Source organism: Pararge aegeria, chromosome 11 (assembly GCF_905163445.1).
Source record: "Pararge aegeria chromosome 11, ilParAegt1.1, whole genome shotgun sequence".
Classification (NCBI taxonomy): Eukaryota; Metazoa; Arthropoda; class Insecta; order Lepidoptera; family Nymphalidae; genus Pararge; species Pararge aegeria.
Window position 1 is genome coordinate 12,219,811 of NC_053190.1, and position 18,130 is coordinate 12,237,940.

General features: G+C 38.3%; 2 protein-coding genes across 4 annotated transcripts in view; one reads left to right on the forward strand and one right to left on the reverse strand.

The window, feature by feature from the left end:
• The first annotated feature begins 10,158 nt into the window (after positions 1–10,158).
• Positions 10,159–14,774, forward strand: LOC120627427. The gene is made up of 4 exons (XM_039895428.1): positions 10,159–10,173; positions 12,420–12,563; positions 13,643–13,771; positions 14,610–14,774. The coding sequence occupies exons 1-4, from the start codon at positions 10,159–10,161 to the stop codon at positions 14,772–14,774; spliced, it is 453 nt and encodes a 150-aa protein (XP_039751362.1).
• Positions 14,775–15,384: 610 nt separating this feature from the next.
• LOC120627670 (pancreatic lipase-related protein 2) overlaps positions 15,385–18,130 on the reverse strand; it is a 68,841-nt gene continuing 66,095 nt past the window's right edge. For all 3 annotated transcript variants that reach the window (XM_039895695.1, XM_039895693.1, XM_039895694.1), the window contains exons 7-8: positions 16,331–16,499; positions 15,385–15,885 (exon numbers count right to left, since the gene is read on the reverse strand). In XM_039895695.1, the coding sequence (XP_039751629.1) occupies positions 15,828–15,885; positions 16,331–16,499 (227 nt within the window). In that variant the 3' untranslated portion in view covers positions 15,385–15,827. The remainder of the gene's footprint in view (positions 15,886–16,330; positions 16,500–18,130) is intronic.

Consider the following 18,130-nt stretch of genomic DNA (forward strand, 5'->3'; position numbering starts at 1 on the left):
TGGTAATATACATTTTCTAAATTTTCTTTGTGCTAGTCTGATGGGAGCTTCGGCCGCGGCTAGTAACCACACCACCTACAAAGACGTGCCGTTAAGCAATTAAGCCTTCCGGTACGACGTCGTATAGAATCCAATAGGGGTTAAGGGTTTAATATAACTGCCATACCCCTAGTAGGTTAGCCCGTTATCATCTTAGACTGCTTCATCGATCACCAGCAGGTAAGATTGCAGTCGAGGGCTAACTTGCAATAAAAATCCTGATACACGAAAGTGGATTAATTTCAAAATCCACAAAGATAGTCTAAATTAAGAGAAAACTCGGAAATTTAATGTTTTCAATACATACATTGCCTGTTTATGCCAACCAGAGCGTTAACATAAAATTAATAGAGTCCAGCGTAGTAAATAACACAAATTATATTTAATGAGACTACATTAAAGTAATTAACTTTAATTTATCCCTGTAACGTGAATTGAGCTTATATTTTCGTATTACCCATTTTTTGGAATCCCATAAACCTTATTTCACGTGAAGTATGTGGCAGTAGTCGATACGTTTATTGTTAACTGTTACTACATTAACACATTAACTAATAAGTAAATTGCAATGTTAAAACCTATCTTGTCTTTTTACATTTTATTTATCGTTAATATTTTATATCTTTGTAGTTCAAACAATGAACAAAACTATGTAAGTAATTGCGATTCAATGAGTGAAATTAAACCCTGAAATAACAGCGAAGCGTTAACAAAGTGATTGGAAGTTGAACACACATTATCTATAAATAATTATTTTGTATTGTCAGTGCGACAAGCAAACTTGTCGCACTCAAATTATTCTTGTCGCACTCAAATTTTAAAATGGGCAAACGGTTCTTTTTCAACCGCAACAGCGAGCGTCAAGATACTACTTTCCCCGCATGAGTAATACAAAATAGTATGTGCAACAAGTGCGACATCGATTACCCACTCAAGCGAGTGACCGCACTCGCTTCTCTCGTGCGTTCAACTTCGCTTTCGTGGGCAATCGACAACTTGTCGCACTAGTTGCCCAATATACTATTATACAAGGAATAATATTTAAAATGAATATATCATTATCGCCTTGACCTCCCCAGCGCAACGGTGAACGCTGTAATTTTAAGTAGGCAGTCCCTGGTTCGATTCCCGGCAGGGGCAGTATGGGAATTTATAATTTCTGAGTCTCTAGTCTGGTCCGGTGGGTCGGTTTGGCCGTGGCTAGTTACCACCCAACCGACGAAGACGTGCCGCTAAGCGATTCAGTGCCTAACAGGTTAGCTCGTTACTATCTAAGACTGTATCATCATTTACCACCAGGTGTGATTGCAGTCAAGGGCTAACTTGAAGTGGAATAAAAAAAGCCTATAGCATTCCACTGCTGGACTAAAGGCCTATTCCAACGGAAGGGTTTGCCTATAATCACCACGCTGGGCAGAAGGGTTGTGATCGCAATAGATACTAGTAGTAGAACAAAGGACGCAGTACGACGCCGCTGGCAGAACAGGGATAGGGACAATTTAATTTTGGTCTGCCGTTACTAAACGGCATACATTTTTTTCAACTGTTAAATCGTAAATAACTCTTTGTACGTAGTTCACCGGTACATCAACATTACATATAAATGCAACCAAGGCCGCATTAATAAACTATCATTATAAAAACAGCAATTTTAGGATTTATCTTAAGCATAGATTGACCGATACTTGAGAACCTCGAGCTATCAGCAGTTCGATGTATCTCTCTCGGTTATTAAATGAGCATTAGAACTCCTTCAGTACATAAAGAGCAAACTCTTCGAAGAGTGATTGTTGCCAGTCACGGAATGTGTAATGGTGAAGCCTATATCTATGGGGCTCAAAGGAAATGGAAAGATCTGTCAGATCTGGGTCTGAAAGAACCAGAGCCGTCAACATAGAGTTATATCTTATTATCTTGCGCAAAAAGAGGACAGGTTCTTTTTCCTTTAAATTATATATATATATATATATATATATATATATATATATAATTTAACATCCAGGCCACCTCCTCAATGGTAGGTGCGGCTGCTACCAGTGCCGAGCAGGCCAAGAGGCGTAAATATGAAAACCTGGATAGCAGCTTCAATTCTGTGCCTTTTGGAGTAGAGACTTTGGGACCGTGGGGTCCGGAGGCAAGAGCCCTTTTCAAAGAATTATCGAAAAGGGTTATCGAGTCTTCCGGTAATTCTAGAGCGGGCAGTTACCTTGGCCAACGAATTAATTTAGCCATCCAAAGGGGCAATGCTGCCAGCATCTTAGGAACTGTGCCTCGCTGCGGTGGTTTCGAGGACGTTTAAGATTTGATTTAGTTTTAAATAGTTTATTTTAGGTTATATTTATAAAACAATTATTTTAAAGAATAAGTAAAAAATCCCACGCGAAAATATATATATCAATAAAAAATTTATACTTATTTTTGTCTTGTCTAGAATTTATGACTTATCATAATATATATATATATATATATTATATATTGGTTTATTATTTAGTCATACGAGTATAAGCGTTCTTATACAGTTACTATCTGTTGAACGCGATCTTCGTCCGCGTTTATTTCGGCTTTTTACTGATCCGTTTATTTTCCTGGGATAAAAATTAGCGTATTACTCTTCAAACTTTCAAGTAACTACATGCCAATAATCAAGTTGATTAGTTGCTTATACGAGTACTACTTACTTGTTATACTAGTTACTTATACTAGTTACTTGTTATATATACTAGTTACTGGTTGGTATTCGTGCTTGTTGAATTTGAGACACTTACCCACGTATTATAAGTAGATATTAAATTATTCCTAATCTATCTTACAGGGTAAATTCACGCTACAGCTATCTGAAATATCAATGTGTAAGGGTCCGAAGCGAAGCGAATGCTCCAACAATAATGCAAGAATAGAGAACAGGTCACATATGCTAATAAATATGGACGTTCAGAAAAATGTTATACCCACCCGGGTAATATTATCTACTTATCATAATATTTTATTCTCTACACTCATTTCTTTAGTTATTAGATTAAAATAATTGTGTTCTTTATTAAGATTATTTGTATGCAAGATTCCTTATATGTCATATTCAGTATATGGTTAATTACCCTGCACGACGAATATTTCATACGCGGTTTTTACCGGTTTTAAAAAATATCCCCATCTACATGATTTACATCCAGCCTTGCACAATATCACCTAGATTAGTTAAGCTGTAAAGTTGAATGAAAATTGTAATAAATGTTTTTTTACAATTCTCCAGAAGCTTTTCAGAGATAACATTTGTTCCGTATAAGAATTTCCAACTGAAGGAAGCAAGTTAAGTTTCAAATCTCATCAAAATTTTTTCTGTACCAACTTGAGCTGATCGTAGGCAAGAAACAAAAAAAGACAATATCATAGTAGCAAAAATGTCAAAGACTTAATAATCCTATAGGAATAATTAGGGGTAATAAATATTAATATTAATTATTAGTAAATAATAATCTTAGGGGTGCGAACTTATTACGTGCTGAATTTGATTAAAATCGGTGCATTGGTAAAGACTAACATGGGTAACAAACAAGCAAGCGTACAAACACATTCTCACATCTATAATATTAGAACCAAAAAATTTGGATACCAAATCAGAATGAGACAAAAATCGTATCGTTAATTGCAGGAAGCCACTATCGATTAATCATTACGATATTCAAGATCGTTGTGATATCTGATGTAGTCTTGTACTAAGTAAATAGTAGTATCAATCCGTCTTTCGATAAATTTGAATCGATTGATTAAAGCAACGGATCATCCCGTGTATAGAGAGCCCTATAAATCTTTATCGAAGAGCCCTATTAATCTTTATCGAAGGCGCATTCAATGTGTATCTACCTCATACTAATTATTTTTTGCCCCTAATTTAGGGTAAAGTTTTAGTATTGCTCAATGGACAAACTCTTGTGAGACTGCAGATGAAGAAACCTTGCGATCACGTGTTCTTGAAACCCGTATTCCAGAAACTGTTAAACGTTACTCAGTATTGTGAATTTGCAAAGGTAAGTTGTGCGAAACCCTTTAAAATATTTGCGGTTTCTTTTAAACACTCACAAAGAAGGCTTGTTAGTGGCGGAAATAGATCAGTCCGGGGTTGAAACGAACTATTTCATACAGAACATGTGATCCTGTAGCGGCAAGTTTCATTCAAAGATGTCGAAATTAACTTAACTAACATCAAATCTCTTTTATCTTTAAATAAATATCATTTTCTATTTTGTAAAAAAAAATAAAAATCGCTTTTAGTAAGTTTTAGTAAGTTATTTTAATGGATAGCCTTTTCTTGGGGGCCGCAAATAGCTCATATTAGTCAGAAGGTTTTCGGTGCTTTTGGATCCCTGAAAAGGTGGAAAATTTCTTACCTATCAAGACCAAGGTTGTGCTTGCTAATACCCTTCTTCTTCCTATATTCTTCCTATCTTAGATTATGTTATCTAGACTTGACCGAGGACCTTCTTGATAAACTGGAGCGACTGCAAAATTTATGTATTAGATTTATTTTTGGCCTCCGGAAATTTGATCACATCTCAGAGTATCGGAACAAACTGAAATGGCTTCCTATAAGGCATCGGCGGAATCTGCATGTATTATCTATCCTGTATTATCTATACTCTACTCTTTTTCTTCCTTGGACACCACCCTACCTTAAAGAACGATTCAATTTTCTTGGCCCGTCACATCCCAAGGCTCTCAGCGATCCACCCGGGAAAATGTGCTTAGAATGGTGAAGTGTAACTCTTGCAGTTATTCAGAGTCATTTACAATAAAAGCGGCAACGCTGTGGAATGAACTCCCTGATGACATTCGACGCTCTAAATCCCTTGAGATTTTTAAAAGTCGTGTAAGGAGGCACTATTTGTCACTATAAACATGTTAATATTATATGTATATGTGTGTGTATTTATGCATATTTATTAATATATATTATTATTATTTATATAAATATGTATGATATATATAAAATAAATATATATATATATATATATATATATATATATTTATATATATAATTGCGATTTCCCGTCTCTCATTGCCTTATTCCAATAGTTAAGGTAGCCTGGAAGAGATCACTGTTAGTGATAAGGCCGCCTTTTGCATATAATTTATGTTAATATAAGTGTTCCTGTGTGTGTTTCTTTTATTATGCAATAAAGTTGTTTAAATAAATAAATAGGTTGGTATTTATCTTTCGCGGCGCTTGCGCAGATATCAAGACAGCAGTCTATCACAAAGACACTAGGTATTATTTTGTACTTTTACCAGCCTAAATACCAAATTCCGATGAGAGATGGCATTATTAATCTTACAGTGTCAAATAACGACGCTGAGTACTAAAGTTTGGATTATCAAAACGAATATTACAGTTGTAAAAATATTTATAGCATAATAAATTGTAGGACTTAAGAGTAGTTTGTATCCTATCTATAGTAATTAATCTGTGATTCAATGACATGACTTCGCATATTTTTATTTGCTTCAGTGTCTTTCAAATAAATTAAAATCAGTAATAATACGTACTAAAGACGATCTGGACGAACAAATCTATATGTAGATTTTGAATGATGGAAATTCGCAACGCAATACAATTTGCGCAATGCGAACTTCTGATATCATTTTAATGTGATAAAATTGTTTATCAACAAACTTCAAAGTGTAAAACATTTTATTGTTTAAGGGTATTTACAACTTAAACTTGGATCTCGAAAGCCTTGTCCAGAAGTACTACGGTGGAATGTTTTATTATGGAAACCTCACATTTAAATCCTTGCTGTACAACAATGAATGCAACTTCTTTTGTATTGTAGAGAAAGTTATTTTGTCCCCAAAGAATATTACAAAGCCGAAATAATGTAAAAAATAACATATCCTATTCCACTGTCTTCAAAACCCTATCCTAAGTTTGATTGTACATGATTACTGCCAATAAAATATGTAAAACCTGTGCTCGTTGAAAATTTGTTTTATTTCTTCTATTCCATTAACATAATCCTCTATTAAATCTATTTATTATATAGTTTCTTTATCTACTAACTTACATTATTATCACACTTAATTAAGTGGTGGAAATTGGAGATAGAAGTCTGAAAGAAGGTCCACTTATTTTTAATTTTAAAGTATGAAATGATGTGTTCAGCATAAAACAGCAGCATGTACACATATTATATCATCATCATCATCATCATCTCAACCAATTGACGTCCACTGCTGGACATAGGTCTTTTGTAGGGAGTTCCACAATGCACGGTCCTGGGCCGCTTGCCTCCAACGGCTCCCAGCTACTCGCCTGATGTCATCTGTCCACCTCGTTTGGGGCCGACCTACGCTGCGTTTACCGGTGCGGGGTCGCCATTCCAGCACCTTAAGACCCCAACGTCCATCGGTTCTCCGAGCTATGTGCCCCGCCCATTGCCACTTCAGCTTCGCAACTCGCTGAGCTATGTCGGTAACTCTAGTTCTTCTACGGATCTCCTCATTTCTGATTTGATCACGTAGAGATACTCCTAACATAGCTCTCTCCATCGCCCGCTGAGTGACTCTGAGCCTTCTTATGAGGCCCATAGTTAGCGACCATGTCTCTGATCCGTAAGTCATCACTGGCAACACGCACTGTTCGAAGACTTTAGTCTTCAGGCACTGGGGGATTTTGGACGAGAAGATGTCACGAAGTTTCCCGAACGCTGCCCATCCGAGTTGGATTCGGCGATTTACCTCTTTCTCGAAATTGGACCTACCTAACTGGATCGTGTGTCCTAGGTATATATACTCGTCTACAATTTCGAGTGCAGAGTTCCCAACAATTATTGGGTGGAGCGCAACATGAGCGTTAGACATAATTTTCGTCTTGCTCATGTTCATACGAAGGCCCACCTGTTGAGAAACTCTGCTGAGGTCATTGAGCATCGCATTAAGGTCTTCCAGAGTCTCTGCCATTATGACTACATCGTCGGCAAACCGAAGTTGAGTGATGTACTCGCCGTTAATGTTGATGCCAAGCCCGTTCCAATCCAGAAGCTTAAAAACGTCCTCCAACGCAGCGGTAAACAGCTTCGGGGAGATAACATCTCCCTGTCGCACTCCTCGCTGCAGTTGGATCGGTTTCGTAGTCTGGTCCTGTATACGGACTGACATAGTGGCGTTTTTGTACAAACACTTCAAAACTTCGATGTACCGGTAGTCAATTCGGCATCTCTGCAGTGACCTTAACACAGCCCAGGTTTCTACCGAATCAAAGGCTTTCTCATAGTCCACAAACGCTAAGCAAAGTGGCCGGTTATACTCTTGAGTCTTCTGTATAACCTGCCGCAGCGTATGTATGTGGTCTATGGTACTGAAGCCCTTTCGGAAACCGGCTTGTTCAGGAGGCTGGAAGTCGTCGAACCTATTCGCGAGACGATTCGTAATGACTCTTGAGAACAACTTGTAGACATGGCTCAACAGCGAGATAGGTCTGTAGTTCTTCAGCAAGGTATTATCACCTTTTTTGAAGAACAGAACAACCACGCTCCTGTGCCATGCCTCTGGCGTTGTGCCTTGATGAATGACGGAATTGAACAACCGCTGAAGGACTTTAAGTATCGGTTTTTCACCCGCTTTCAGGAGTTCTGCTGTGATTCCGTCATCACCCGGTGCCTTGTTGTTCTTAAGTTGTTTGAGAGCCATACTAATCTCGTAAAGGCTGACGTCCGGGATATCTTCAGTGAAGTGTCGGGTCAATTTGGCTCTAGGGTCTTTAGCCAAACTTTCAACAGGCTTTTGTGTTGAGGTGTATAACTGTCCATAGAATTTCTCAACCTCACTCAGGATCTCTGGTTTAGAAGATATGAGACTACCATTGTCAGTCTTCAGGCGAGTCAACAGGCTCTGTCCGATAGACAGATCTCTTGCGAACACTTTCGAGCCTTTGTTGCGCTCAATGGCGACTTTAATTTTCTCAGTGTTAAAGTGTCGCAAGTCTTTCGTCTGCAACTTCGAGATCTGTCTATTAATACGCCGATATTCAGACGCATCTTTTGAAGACTGTAGTCTCATTTCTTGTCTCTTCTCCATAAGCCCGAGTGTATGGGCTGAGAACTTTTTGGTTCTATGTTTACGGTGGGTCTTAAAGAACTTGGACCCAACCGTATGGACAGTTTCCACAAGCCTGTTGTTAAGATCGTTCACAGAATCGCAGTCCAGGCAATCAAACCGGTTTTGCAGCTCCAGTTGAAAGCTCTCGGGGTTTTGGATATGAGCACGAGTAGGCCGGAGCGTAGACTTTACCAGTCTGACCCTTTCCAGCTTTACATTTATATTCAATGTGCCTCTTACCATACGGTGATCGCTCCCGGTTTTCACCCTGTTGATCACAGAGACATCATTGAATATATGCCGTTTGGTCGACATGATAAAGTCGATCTCATTTCTCGTCGAACCATCGGGGCTCAGCCAGGTCCATTTCCTGTGCGGCCGCTTTTCGAAAAAGGAGTTCATCATAAAGAGGCCCTCCTTCTCCATAAAGTCGGCCAGCATTTGGCCCCGTTCGTTCCGTTGCCCATATCCAAATTGCCCCACTCTCAGCTCTGCACCGCTTCGCTTGCCCAGCCTCGCGTTGAAATCCCCCATCACAACACTGTAGTAGGTTTTCGAGGCATGTATGGCTTTCGAAATATCCTCATACAATGCCTCTACTTCCTCGTCGGAGTGCGCAGTTGTGGGTGCGTAGACCTGTATAACCTTCAGGGAATACCGTTTGGTTATTCTGAGTACAAGGTACGCTACCCTGCTCGACACGCTTTCGACTCGAACAATGTTGTTGACAAGGGATTTGTGGACGATGAATCCGACACCACCTTGGGACTGTTGTTCGCCCTCCCGGTAGTAGAACAAGTTGCCGGATTTTAGGATTATCGTATCCTCCCCCTCTCTACGGATTTCAGATAAACCCATGATACTCCAGCGCAACTTGCTCACTGCTTCTTCCAGCTCGACTAACTTCTCATCGGTCCTCAACGTGCGTGCGTTATACGTTGCCAGGTCCAGTCGTCGGGTTTGGCAGCGGAATCTCTTCCGGAGATTCTTGACACCCCTTGCCCCGCCGTTACCATAACCGCTGCCAGAGCCAGGAATAGCGGGGCTGCCGGGGACTAGGGGCTGTGGCTTTCTTTTCTCCATTCATACAAAGATTTGCCCGGTAATGACCACGCTGGGCAGGCGGGTTGGTCATCGCAGGGCTAGACTGATCGCACCGGCGTCGCTGCTGCCCGACACCGGTCTGTGCCATTTATTCAGTCTAGCCAATTTGAAGTAGTTATACCGCCACTTGTCGGTCGCCAGAGCCTCGTCGGTTAGACGGCAGGGTGCACCACGTGCAGGTGAGGTTGGCATTTTGGGAGGCTGACTGGTACTAGCCTCCCCCTTACACCCCACATATTATATATTATATTATTATGATGGACGTTGGGGTTCCAAGTTGCTGGAATGGCGCACCCTCATCGATAACCCCGGTTTTTGTGGACCCCAACTTGATCGATACCCGACATCAAAGGAGTCGTTGGGAGGCTCTGAAAGCGAGCGGCCGTAGTACTTAGAATTTCCTGCAAAAGCCAGTGGGCGTCCATTGGTTCTCATGCTGATGATGATGATGGTGATGTGTCTCTGAACCCCACCTCAACTGCTGGACTGATTATGATAAAAAAGTGCTCCTATGTAAACCCTAGATAGTTTGGATTTCGAGGAAACGGAAGACTATTTTTTAAAAAGTAGTCCGTCAATTATGGATATAAAAAAATCTGTGGTATTATGCTAAACCTGCTTATACTCTAGAGCTGTGTAGAATTAATTACAAAGTAGGGTGACAACAGTTTTTTTTTTATTTAAGTAGATATAATTGACGGATATGACGGCCCATTGGCGCTGTGGGCAGCGAGCCTGCTTCCTGAATCCAAGGCCGTGGGTTCGATTCCCACAACTGTAAAAATCTTTGTGTGACGAACATCAATGTTTTTCAGTTCCTGGGTGTTTATAAGTATTTACATATATTATTCATATATATTCATGTATATTATTCTGTGTGTATTGTCGTAGTATATTTATTTATTATTTTATTAGATCAAGCACATGGGCCACCTGATGGTATGTGGAAAAACATCGCCTATAAAAAGAACAACACTTTGTAGGGCATGCTAGGAACACATCCTGCTAAGTGCAACCTTGTGCTATCAACCTGAGGCGTAGGTGTTAAGCCTCATGAGCCAGTAATTCCACCAGCAACCACGCCCTTCAGACCGCAACACAGCATTGCTGCTGAGCGGCAGAAAAAAGCATGATAGACGCCAGTAACTAGAGCAACAGTACGCAGGGCATGCGAGGAACACGTCTTAAAAATTGCCGTCCTGTGTCAACTAATTACCACCAGCCTAAAATAAATAATAAATAAAATAATAAATATACTACTACGACAATACACACATCGCAATCTAGTCCCAAAGTAAGCGCAGCTTGTGTTATGCGTACTAAGATAACTGATGAATAATTTTTATGAATAATATACATAAAAACTTAAAATATATAAACACCCAGACACTGAAAAAAATTCATGTTCATCACGCAAATATTGTCCAGTTGTGGGAATCGAACCCACGGCCTTGGACTCAGAAAGCAGGGTCGCTGCCCACTGCGCCAATCGGCCGGAGATGTAGGTGTTATGCCTGATTTGCCTGGAATTAAGGCCAACCATACCCTTAAGACCCGAACACAGCAATGCTGTTTGGCAGCAGAAATATCGATGGCAGTAGTATTTCCCCACCGATTTTGTGACAGAACAAATAGACCTGCCTATTACCTAAATTATGTATAAAGAGGCTTCAATTAAATAACGACGCAATTGAATTCACGGTAAATTGAACATGATAAGTAGATATACTTTTAATATATTTTCTACTTAATTGTCACACAGAGTTATATTACATTCGTACAGTCATACCAACATGAAATAGTCGTCTTTATTACAAAAAAAATGTTGAGGAATGCAGTTATATGTACTGTTCTTTCTATTTTTCATATTATTTACGTATGCCGGTCTAACACTCCACAAAATTATGTAAGTACTACTAAGGAGTTGAGTAACTTCGTCTGTATTTTTCAAGTTCTTGATATCAAGATCAACGATGACTTTGACAATTAAGTTGTTACATCTGTCTTTACTTACATTTGATTCCATATGACGATTGTAGATTTGTGTAAGCGAAGTTACGAGACTTTCGTGAAAAACTCCAACTTTCAATCAAATAATACCCGTGGCACATTGCTCAGCTTGTGTTTAAGGTGTTAATTTCCATAACTTCTGTTTTCTTGATGTTAATATTTAAACCAAATTTCTGGCATGCTTTGTCTACGCATGAGCGAAGCCCTTACATGTAATCTAAAATAATAATAAAAAAAAACAGAACTAGTCGCTGTTGCCGCACGCGGCAGTGAATCAATGAATGAATGTAATAATAAACTGGGGTAAACTTCTCCTATTCCCTGTTCCCGTGCTTTAGCAGGTGTACATGTTAATTATATCCCTCGTAAGGGGGCATAATCGGGGGATATATTTTTTGTCTCCTGCCCGTGCTAGGCCTGCAGCACGGCCAGCATGGGAGGAAGGGATATAAATGTATCTTCTCCCACAGCTTTATCAACTCTCAGAGCACTGGCGCACAAATGGAAATAATATCCGAATAATATATGTGTAATAAATAATAAACGGCGGTAAACTTCTCTTATTCCATGTTCAAGTGGACACTTTAATTATATCCCCTGTCAGGGGATATTATCTTTGTCTCCTGCCTGTGCTAGCCCTGCTGGGGTTATTTTGATAAAACAAAACCACTTCATTATGTTTTAAGCAGTATCGTTTTTTAGTTAAGGGTGAAATTGGGTACTTATATAGTTCATTATCTGGAGAGTGACATAGAATATTTACCGTGGAAAAGCTGGTGAATTAACCTGCGGGTGTAAAAAAATAGAATTTTGTTACCTATGCAAAGCTTGACATCCCAACTTATGTTGGTGATAGATATAGGATAAATTTTATATCATATTTATCATAATAGGATATTTTATCTTCATATATATATTTCTTGTGTGCGTGTGTATGTCACTGAACTCCTCCTAGACGGACCGATTTCAATGAATTTTTCGGTATGCGTTTGGGTGGCACCCTGAGTGTTTTAGATTTACAAATCAGTCGGACAAATGGCGCTGGAGTTATCTAATATTAAAACAAATTTCTAAAACCTAAAATAAACGCAGCCACGGGTAAACAGCTAGTAGTATTTTGTAAACTAATTTATGGAATACCTTCTCATTAAATATTTTATATATTTTCCTCGCAGGGTGAATTCATACTAAAAATAACGAATCTTGAAGTCTGCAAGGGTCCAAAACAAACTGACTGCAACGATATGTCTGCTAGATTAGAGAATGGCACAACCCTGTTGTTAAACGTGCACGTCAAGGAGGATGTTATTCCGAACCGGGTACCGTAGTAGTTAATATTGATCCTTTATTTTGTGATGCTTTCTTTTGACAGCCCACCAATCCGCACAGCCCACCAATCCACACTAGCCCAACTTGGTGGCCTTAAACACTTTTCATTATGCGAGGTGACCCGTGCCCTGTAGTGGGCTGGTAAAGGGTTGATCTTTTGAACACTAATCTCAAAAATAAACAAATGGCCCATGGTAGCTCCCAAGCAGCTGAACCAATTTTTATTTTGAATTTTGGATCGAAAGGTCGAGAGTCGGGACTGTTCTTAGCTATGTTTGATGATGATCGGTCCTAATGGCCGCCGTCACAAAATGGCGGATTACAAACTTTTTCATCACTCCTTCAATATGGGTACCAAAAGAAAGGCTTGACTAGTAGAATACCTTACACTATTGCAAATTTCGAATCCAAAATGGCCGCAACCACCATTTGGCGCATTCATTTTTTTTCACAGCTCCCTCCCCATATATGGATGTCAAATCCAAAATCGAAAGGGGTTTTATTAGTAGAATAAAGTATACTATATTGAAAGTCAGGGGGTTTTAATTTTTTATCTTTAGATATATCAAATTAATTTAGTTCTACATAGTTGGCACGTAACATCACTAGCTAACCATACATTTAAATATTTTTTTTGTATTGAAGTAATGAATCATGAAAATCGATGTCCACTGCTGCAACTCTTGTAAGGAACTCATTTGTATTTCGTCCGTGCAGCGTTAGTTGGTTTTTTGGCAACCCGCAAAGTGCGGACTTTGATACTTTGCGTGTTACTTGGGAACTGAGAATTTAATATTTATTACGAAAATATTACCGTCTGTAAATCTAAATATATAAAAATGAATTGCAGGTCGTTATTCTCCCTAAAACTCCAGAACGGCTGGACTGATTTAACTAATTTAGGTTTTTAATTATTCGTGGGAGTCTAAGGATGGTTTAAGCTGTGGGGAAACAACTAAAATCCTTTTGTATGTGTCCTTGTCACCTTCTAAGCAACTGGACCGATTATGAGGAAATTCTATGTGGGTGGCTAGTAATAAAATAGTAACTAACTTTTTTTATGGTATAGGGTAAGGTCGAGGCGATGCTGAACAATAAGCCGTTGTTAAGATTGCAGATGAAAAACCCCTGCGACCACCTTTTCATGAAGCCACTATTCCAAAGAATATACAATGTTACTAACTGCCAATTCAAAAAGGTAATACATATAATAATTTATTACCAAATTATTAAAAATAGTTAAACGGGTACATAACCCGATGATATTTCGAGATTTGTCGATATTTCCACCCAGTTGATCGTGGTCCCGACGGGACTGCGAAAGTGCGTGACGGCAAGCTGGATGTCACAATGTCTCGGGCAGAATCAAACTACCCGCTTTCGTGTTCTTTGTTGTTGGTATTTCACGAATTCGACGTTTGCTACATATCGACAAATCTCAAAATATCATCTTGGTACACGTTTAACAATTTTTAAGAATTGAAATTGGATTAAGACCAACAACGCAGCTATAATGCGGTTTTGTTCTAAAAAGCTCTTGATTAAAGAAGACTTTTTTGAGTTAGGTACTATGGAATCGTAATCCTGAGCCCTGATCGTCAGTGAAATTAAAATTGTTTATATTTTTGTCTGACGTCAATATTGAACGTTAATCTAACTGAGCTTACAATAATAACTACCCAAGTTTGATAACTAACCTAATAAGTAAACCTAATTAACCACTAATTTTGCAATAAAATGTTGTCAAAATTATTCAGATCTTTGATTTGATGTATTTGATTGTACAATGGCTTTCTAGCCATCGTACGATAAACACGTTTTTTTTGTTCTTTAATATAAGATAGTACTTGTTTTAAGCTTTTATGTAGCTCAGTTTTACATTTTTTTAAGCATTCAAAAAGAATTCACATTTTCTCCGCAGGCAGGTTTCAGATTTTGGATTTTATAACATTACAATAACCTTTAGTTCATCTTTCGACAACATTGGTGTACTAGTATAGTCAGTATCAATCAATTACATTATTCTTAATTTTCAGGGTCATTACAATTTGAGTATTAATATTGAGGATGTAGCGCAGAGATACTATGGCGGAATGTTCATATACGGTACCTATACGTTCAAATCAGTTTTTTATAACGACCAATGCAACTTTTCTTGTGTTACTCTAGAAGTCACGTTTTCTCCAAAAAAGTCTAAATAAGGGACTAGACTTTTTTTAGTTTTAGTTTTAGTTTTCTTGTTTTTGTATAACGCCGCTTTTGTTAAGAATGTGAATAAAGTAGGGAATGCAGTTTGGTATACCTGCGTGCATGAATAAAACAATTTTTTTCAATAAATTATTAATTTAATGTCTTTTCATACAATAACTGGTGATTTAGGTATATGAATTTACGTATGTTCTTTCTTTATTGTCCACTTAACAGTTTATCCATAAAATACAACAATCACTAAGTCATCATCGTCATAATATCAAACCATTACCGGCCACTACAGAACACGGGTCTCCTCGCACAATGAGAAGCGGTTAAGGCCGTAGTCCACCACGCTGGTCCATTACGGATTGGTTGACTCCACACACCTTTGAGAACATTAACACACCTTTGAGAACATGAACACACCTTTGAGAACATTGACATACCTTTGAGAACACTCAATAATCACTAAGTATTACAGGTAAAATCCAGCGAAACCTCCCATACTTATACTCTTCATTTGTACATCGCAAAAAGTAAAGGACAACAAGAGGAATGGCAGAAACATTATTTTTTAAATTATAAACACAATATAGATTTATAAAAAGTTTTAACTTTTTTATAAATCAGTTTTCCTATTAATATATGTATGAAATAAACTTTTTTAAAACTTTGTATTTTATCATATATTACAGAACTTTTGATGCCCCACGTTAATAATAAAGTTTTTAGATATCTGATAGAAGCAGGCCTTACTTTTGATAATTGCATGATATGAAAAGCGAGTCCTTTGTCCTTTTTTCACGTATTTTCACGTACAATCTACATTGCGAAGTCAATATCTCCTAAGAATAGCGCAATATGCATATATATACTTCAGAAGATCCTGTTATTTTACGGTGGACGCTATTTATAACGCCTCATGTATGGAATCTATCCCTTCAGGAATCATTACATCTTACATTTGAACGGTCATTACAATTATAACTAACTACTTAAACAATAAATAGGTCTACTGTTAAATAAATTATTATATTTTATTTACTAACAAAACTATTCTGTTAATCGAACGGACAACTTTCTTCATGGTCTACTCTAACGCAGTACATCCCTCGTGATCTGCAAAAATAAAGTTTAATATTATTTAATATATCTTCAACATCAACATCATCAGCCTATAAACATCCCATTCCCATACATCTTTGGCCTACTTTCTGTAGGAGAGAGCGAGAGAGAGTTGTAGAGCATACCTCTACGCTGGTCCAGTCCGGATAAGTGGACTCCACACGACTTTGAGAACATTACGGAGAACCCTCAGGCATGCAGGTTTCCTCACCCCTTCCTTAAACGCACATAAACTTAGAGGTCTGCTGGAATAAGAACTCGGCCCCTCGAAAATGAAGCTGTAGTCCTACCCACTGGGCTATCACTGCTTTGCATAAAACCGCAAACCGCAAAAAGTAATCTCAATCAATGTCAATGCAGCATCGCACCGAACAAATCACTACGCCACCCAGTTTTTTTTTTTTTGATTAAATAAATATTTTCTATAAATAATACTTACGTCTCAGGAATATCTTCATCAACTTTGACCACTTTGCGATCGTACCGAAAACTCCAGTGGCCCTGTTTAGGGCACGTAGAGTCACAAGGCACGCCTATCATCTTTATACGCCTTCTCACCGCTGCAGCGAAGTAACAGGAGCTCATAAAATGACTGCAGCGGGCTATTCCTAAACATATAAATTTCTATTAATTTGAAACATGTAACTATGACGCGGTGATAGCCTAGTGGCATGGGCTTCGGCTCTCTCTTTCGGGGGGACCGAGTTCAAACCCCGGCACGCACCTGTAACTTTCCCATGTTATGTGTGTTTTAAGCAATTTAATATTTAACGGCTTAGCGGTTTAGCGGTGAAGGATATCGTAAGGAAACCGGTCTCCATAACGTTCTCAAAGTCATGTAAAGTCTACCAATCCGCACTTGGAAAGCGTGCTGGACTCAGGACAAGGACCCTTCTCTTTGTACGATGAGACCCGTTTCCTTTAGTTAGTCTGATAAAATGATAAAATGAAAAATAAGAAAATTCATAAACACTCAGCTGGTAATGGACAGAGCTAAATTGGAGTATCGGCGTATTCAAGTCAGAACCAGAGAAGAACAAGTTTTCCCAACATAGCTCAACGAGTTGCAAAGCTGGACAAACAACGAGCGGCACACATACTCGTAGCTTGGAAAACTTATAGTTGTTAAGTCCTGAAGTGGCGATCCCGTACCATTAAACGCAGTTTTGGTAAACCCTTACTTTAGGTACACAAGAAAACATCATACGAGTCGCAGGGAGCCTCTGACATTAGCAGCAAAGGACCGTGGAAATTGATAGCCTCTACAGGCCTCTCGTATAGTTGTAATGATATCGACGGTTAAGAATAAAAACTTATTTATTTGATTTTATTTTATATATTTTGAGCGTGTTTTACGCCATCATGTTTCAAATTATATACTACGTGTAAACTAGTTATATATATAATTTTTCCTGTATTTTTATGTGGTTCATTCATTCATTCATTCATTGACTCATTGATTCATTTTCTGTAGCCAAAGTATCGTAGATAAGTGGTATTGGTACAGTATTTGGGTTGTTAGCATAGATCCAAACATACATACCATATCTATGGCATAACCTAAGTTTTTATTATTCGACGCGAAAACAAATTTAAAATAGGTATATGACAAAATTTCAAATCAGTTGTATAAAAGAATTCTTAACCGTCTATGTTATAAAAAAATTGAGATTTTCCATGCAAATTATATTAATTTTTCATAAAACTGATTCAAAAAGTACCTATAGCTCGATCGAAATCGAAAAAAATATTTGTAATAGTATTTTGAAGTAGGATGATTACAGTAAACGATGGACCACGCGTAATTTAAGAATTTTCATATGCAAATTTTTAAGGTGTTATATATGAAAAGTTACTTTGCAACAATTATAACAATTAATAATAATGTTAAAGGAGCCGCCTGAAAAAAGTAATAAAGAGTGTTATTGGTAATAAGGTACGTGCCTTTAATAGCTGGGTCATGCCCTTACTCATATACACTTGGCATTCTAAAGTGGACTCAAACTGAACTGGGCACCCTGGACTGTAAAGTTCGCAAACTGTTGACGTCTTACCGTATGCATCACCCACGTTCCTCTGTAATGAGGTTGTACATCCCACGCAAGTGTGGAGGACGTGGTCTTCTGAATGCCAAGAACCTTCATAATCGTGAGGTGTGCAATCTTAGAGATCATTTTCTTAGAATGAATGTGGGTATGTGTAAGGATGTCGTTGCAGTAGATAAGGGTCTCCACTATTC

Bases quoted from the DNA above. Each gene is read 5' to 3' on its own strand.
- LOC120627427 (XM_039895428.1), top strand. The intron at 12,564-13,642 runs GTACCGTAGTAG...TTTATGGTATAG, and splicing joins AGGATGTTATTCCGAACCGG to GGTAAGGTCGAGGCGATGCT. The intron at 13,772-14,609 runs GTAATACATATA...CTTAATTTTCAG, and splicing joins CTAACTGCCAATTCAAAAAG to GGTCATTACAATTTGAGTAT.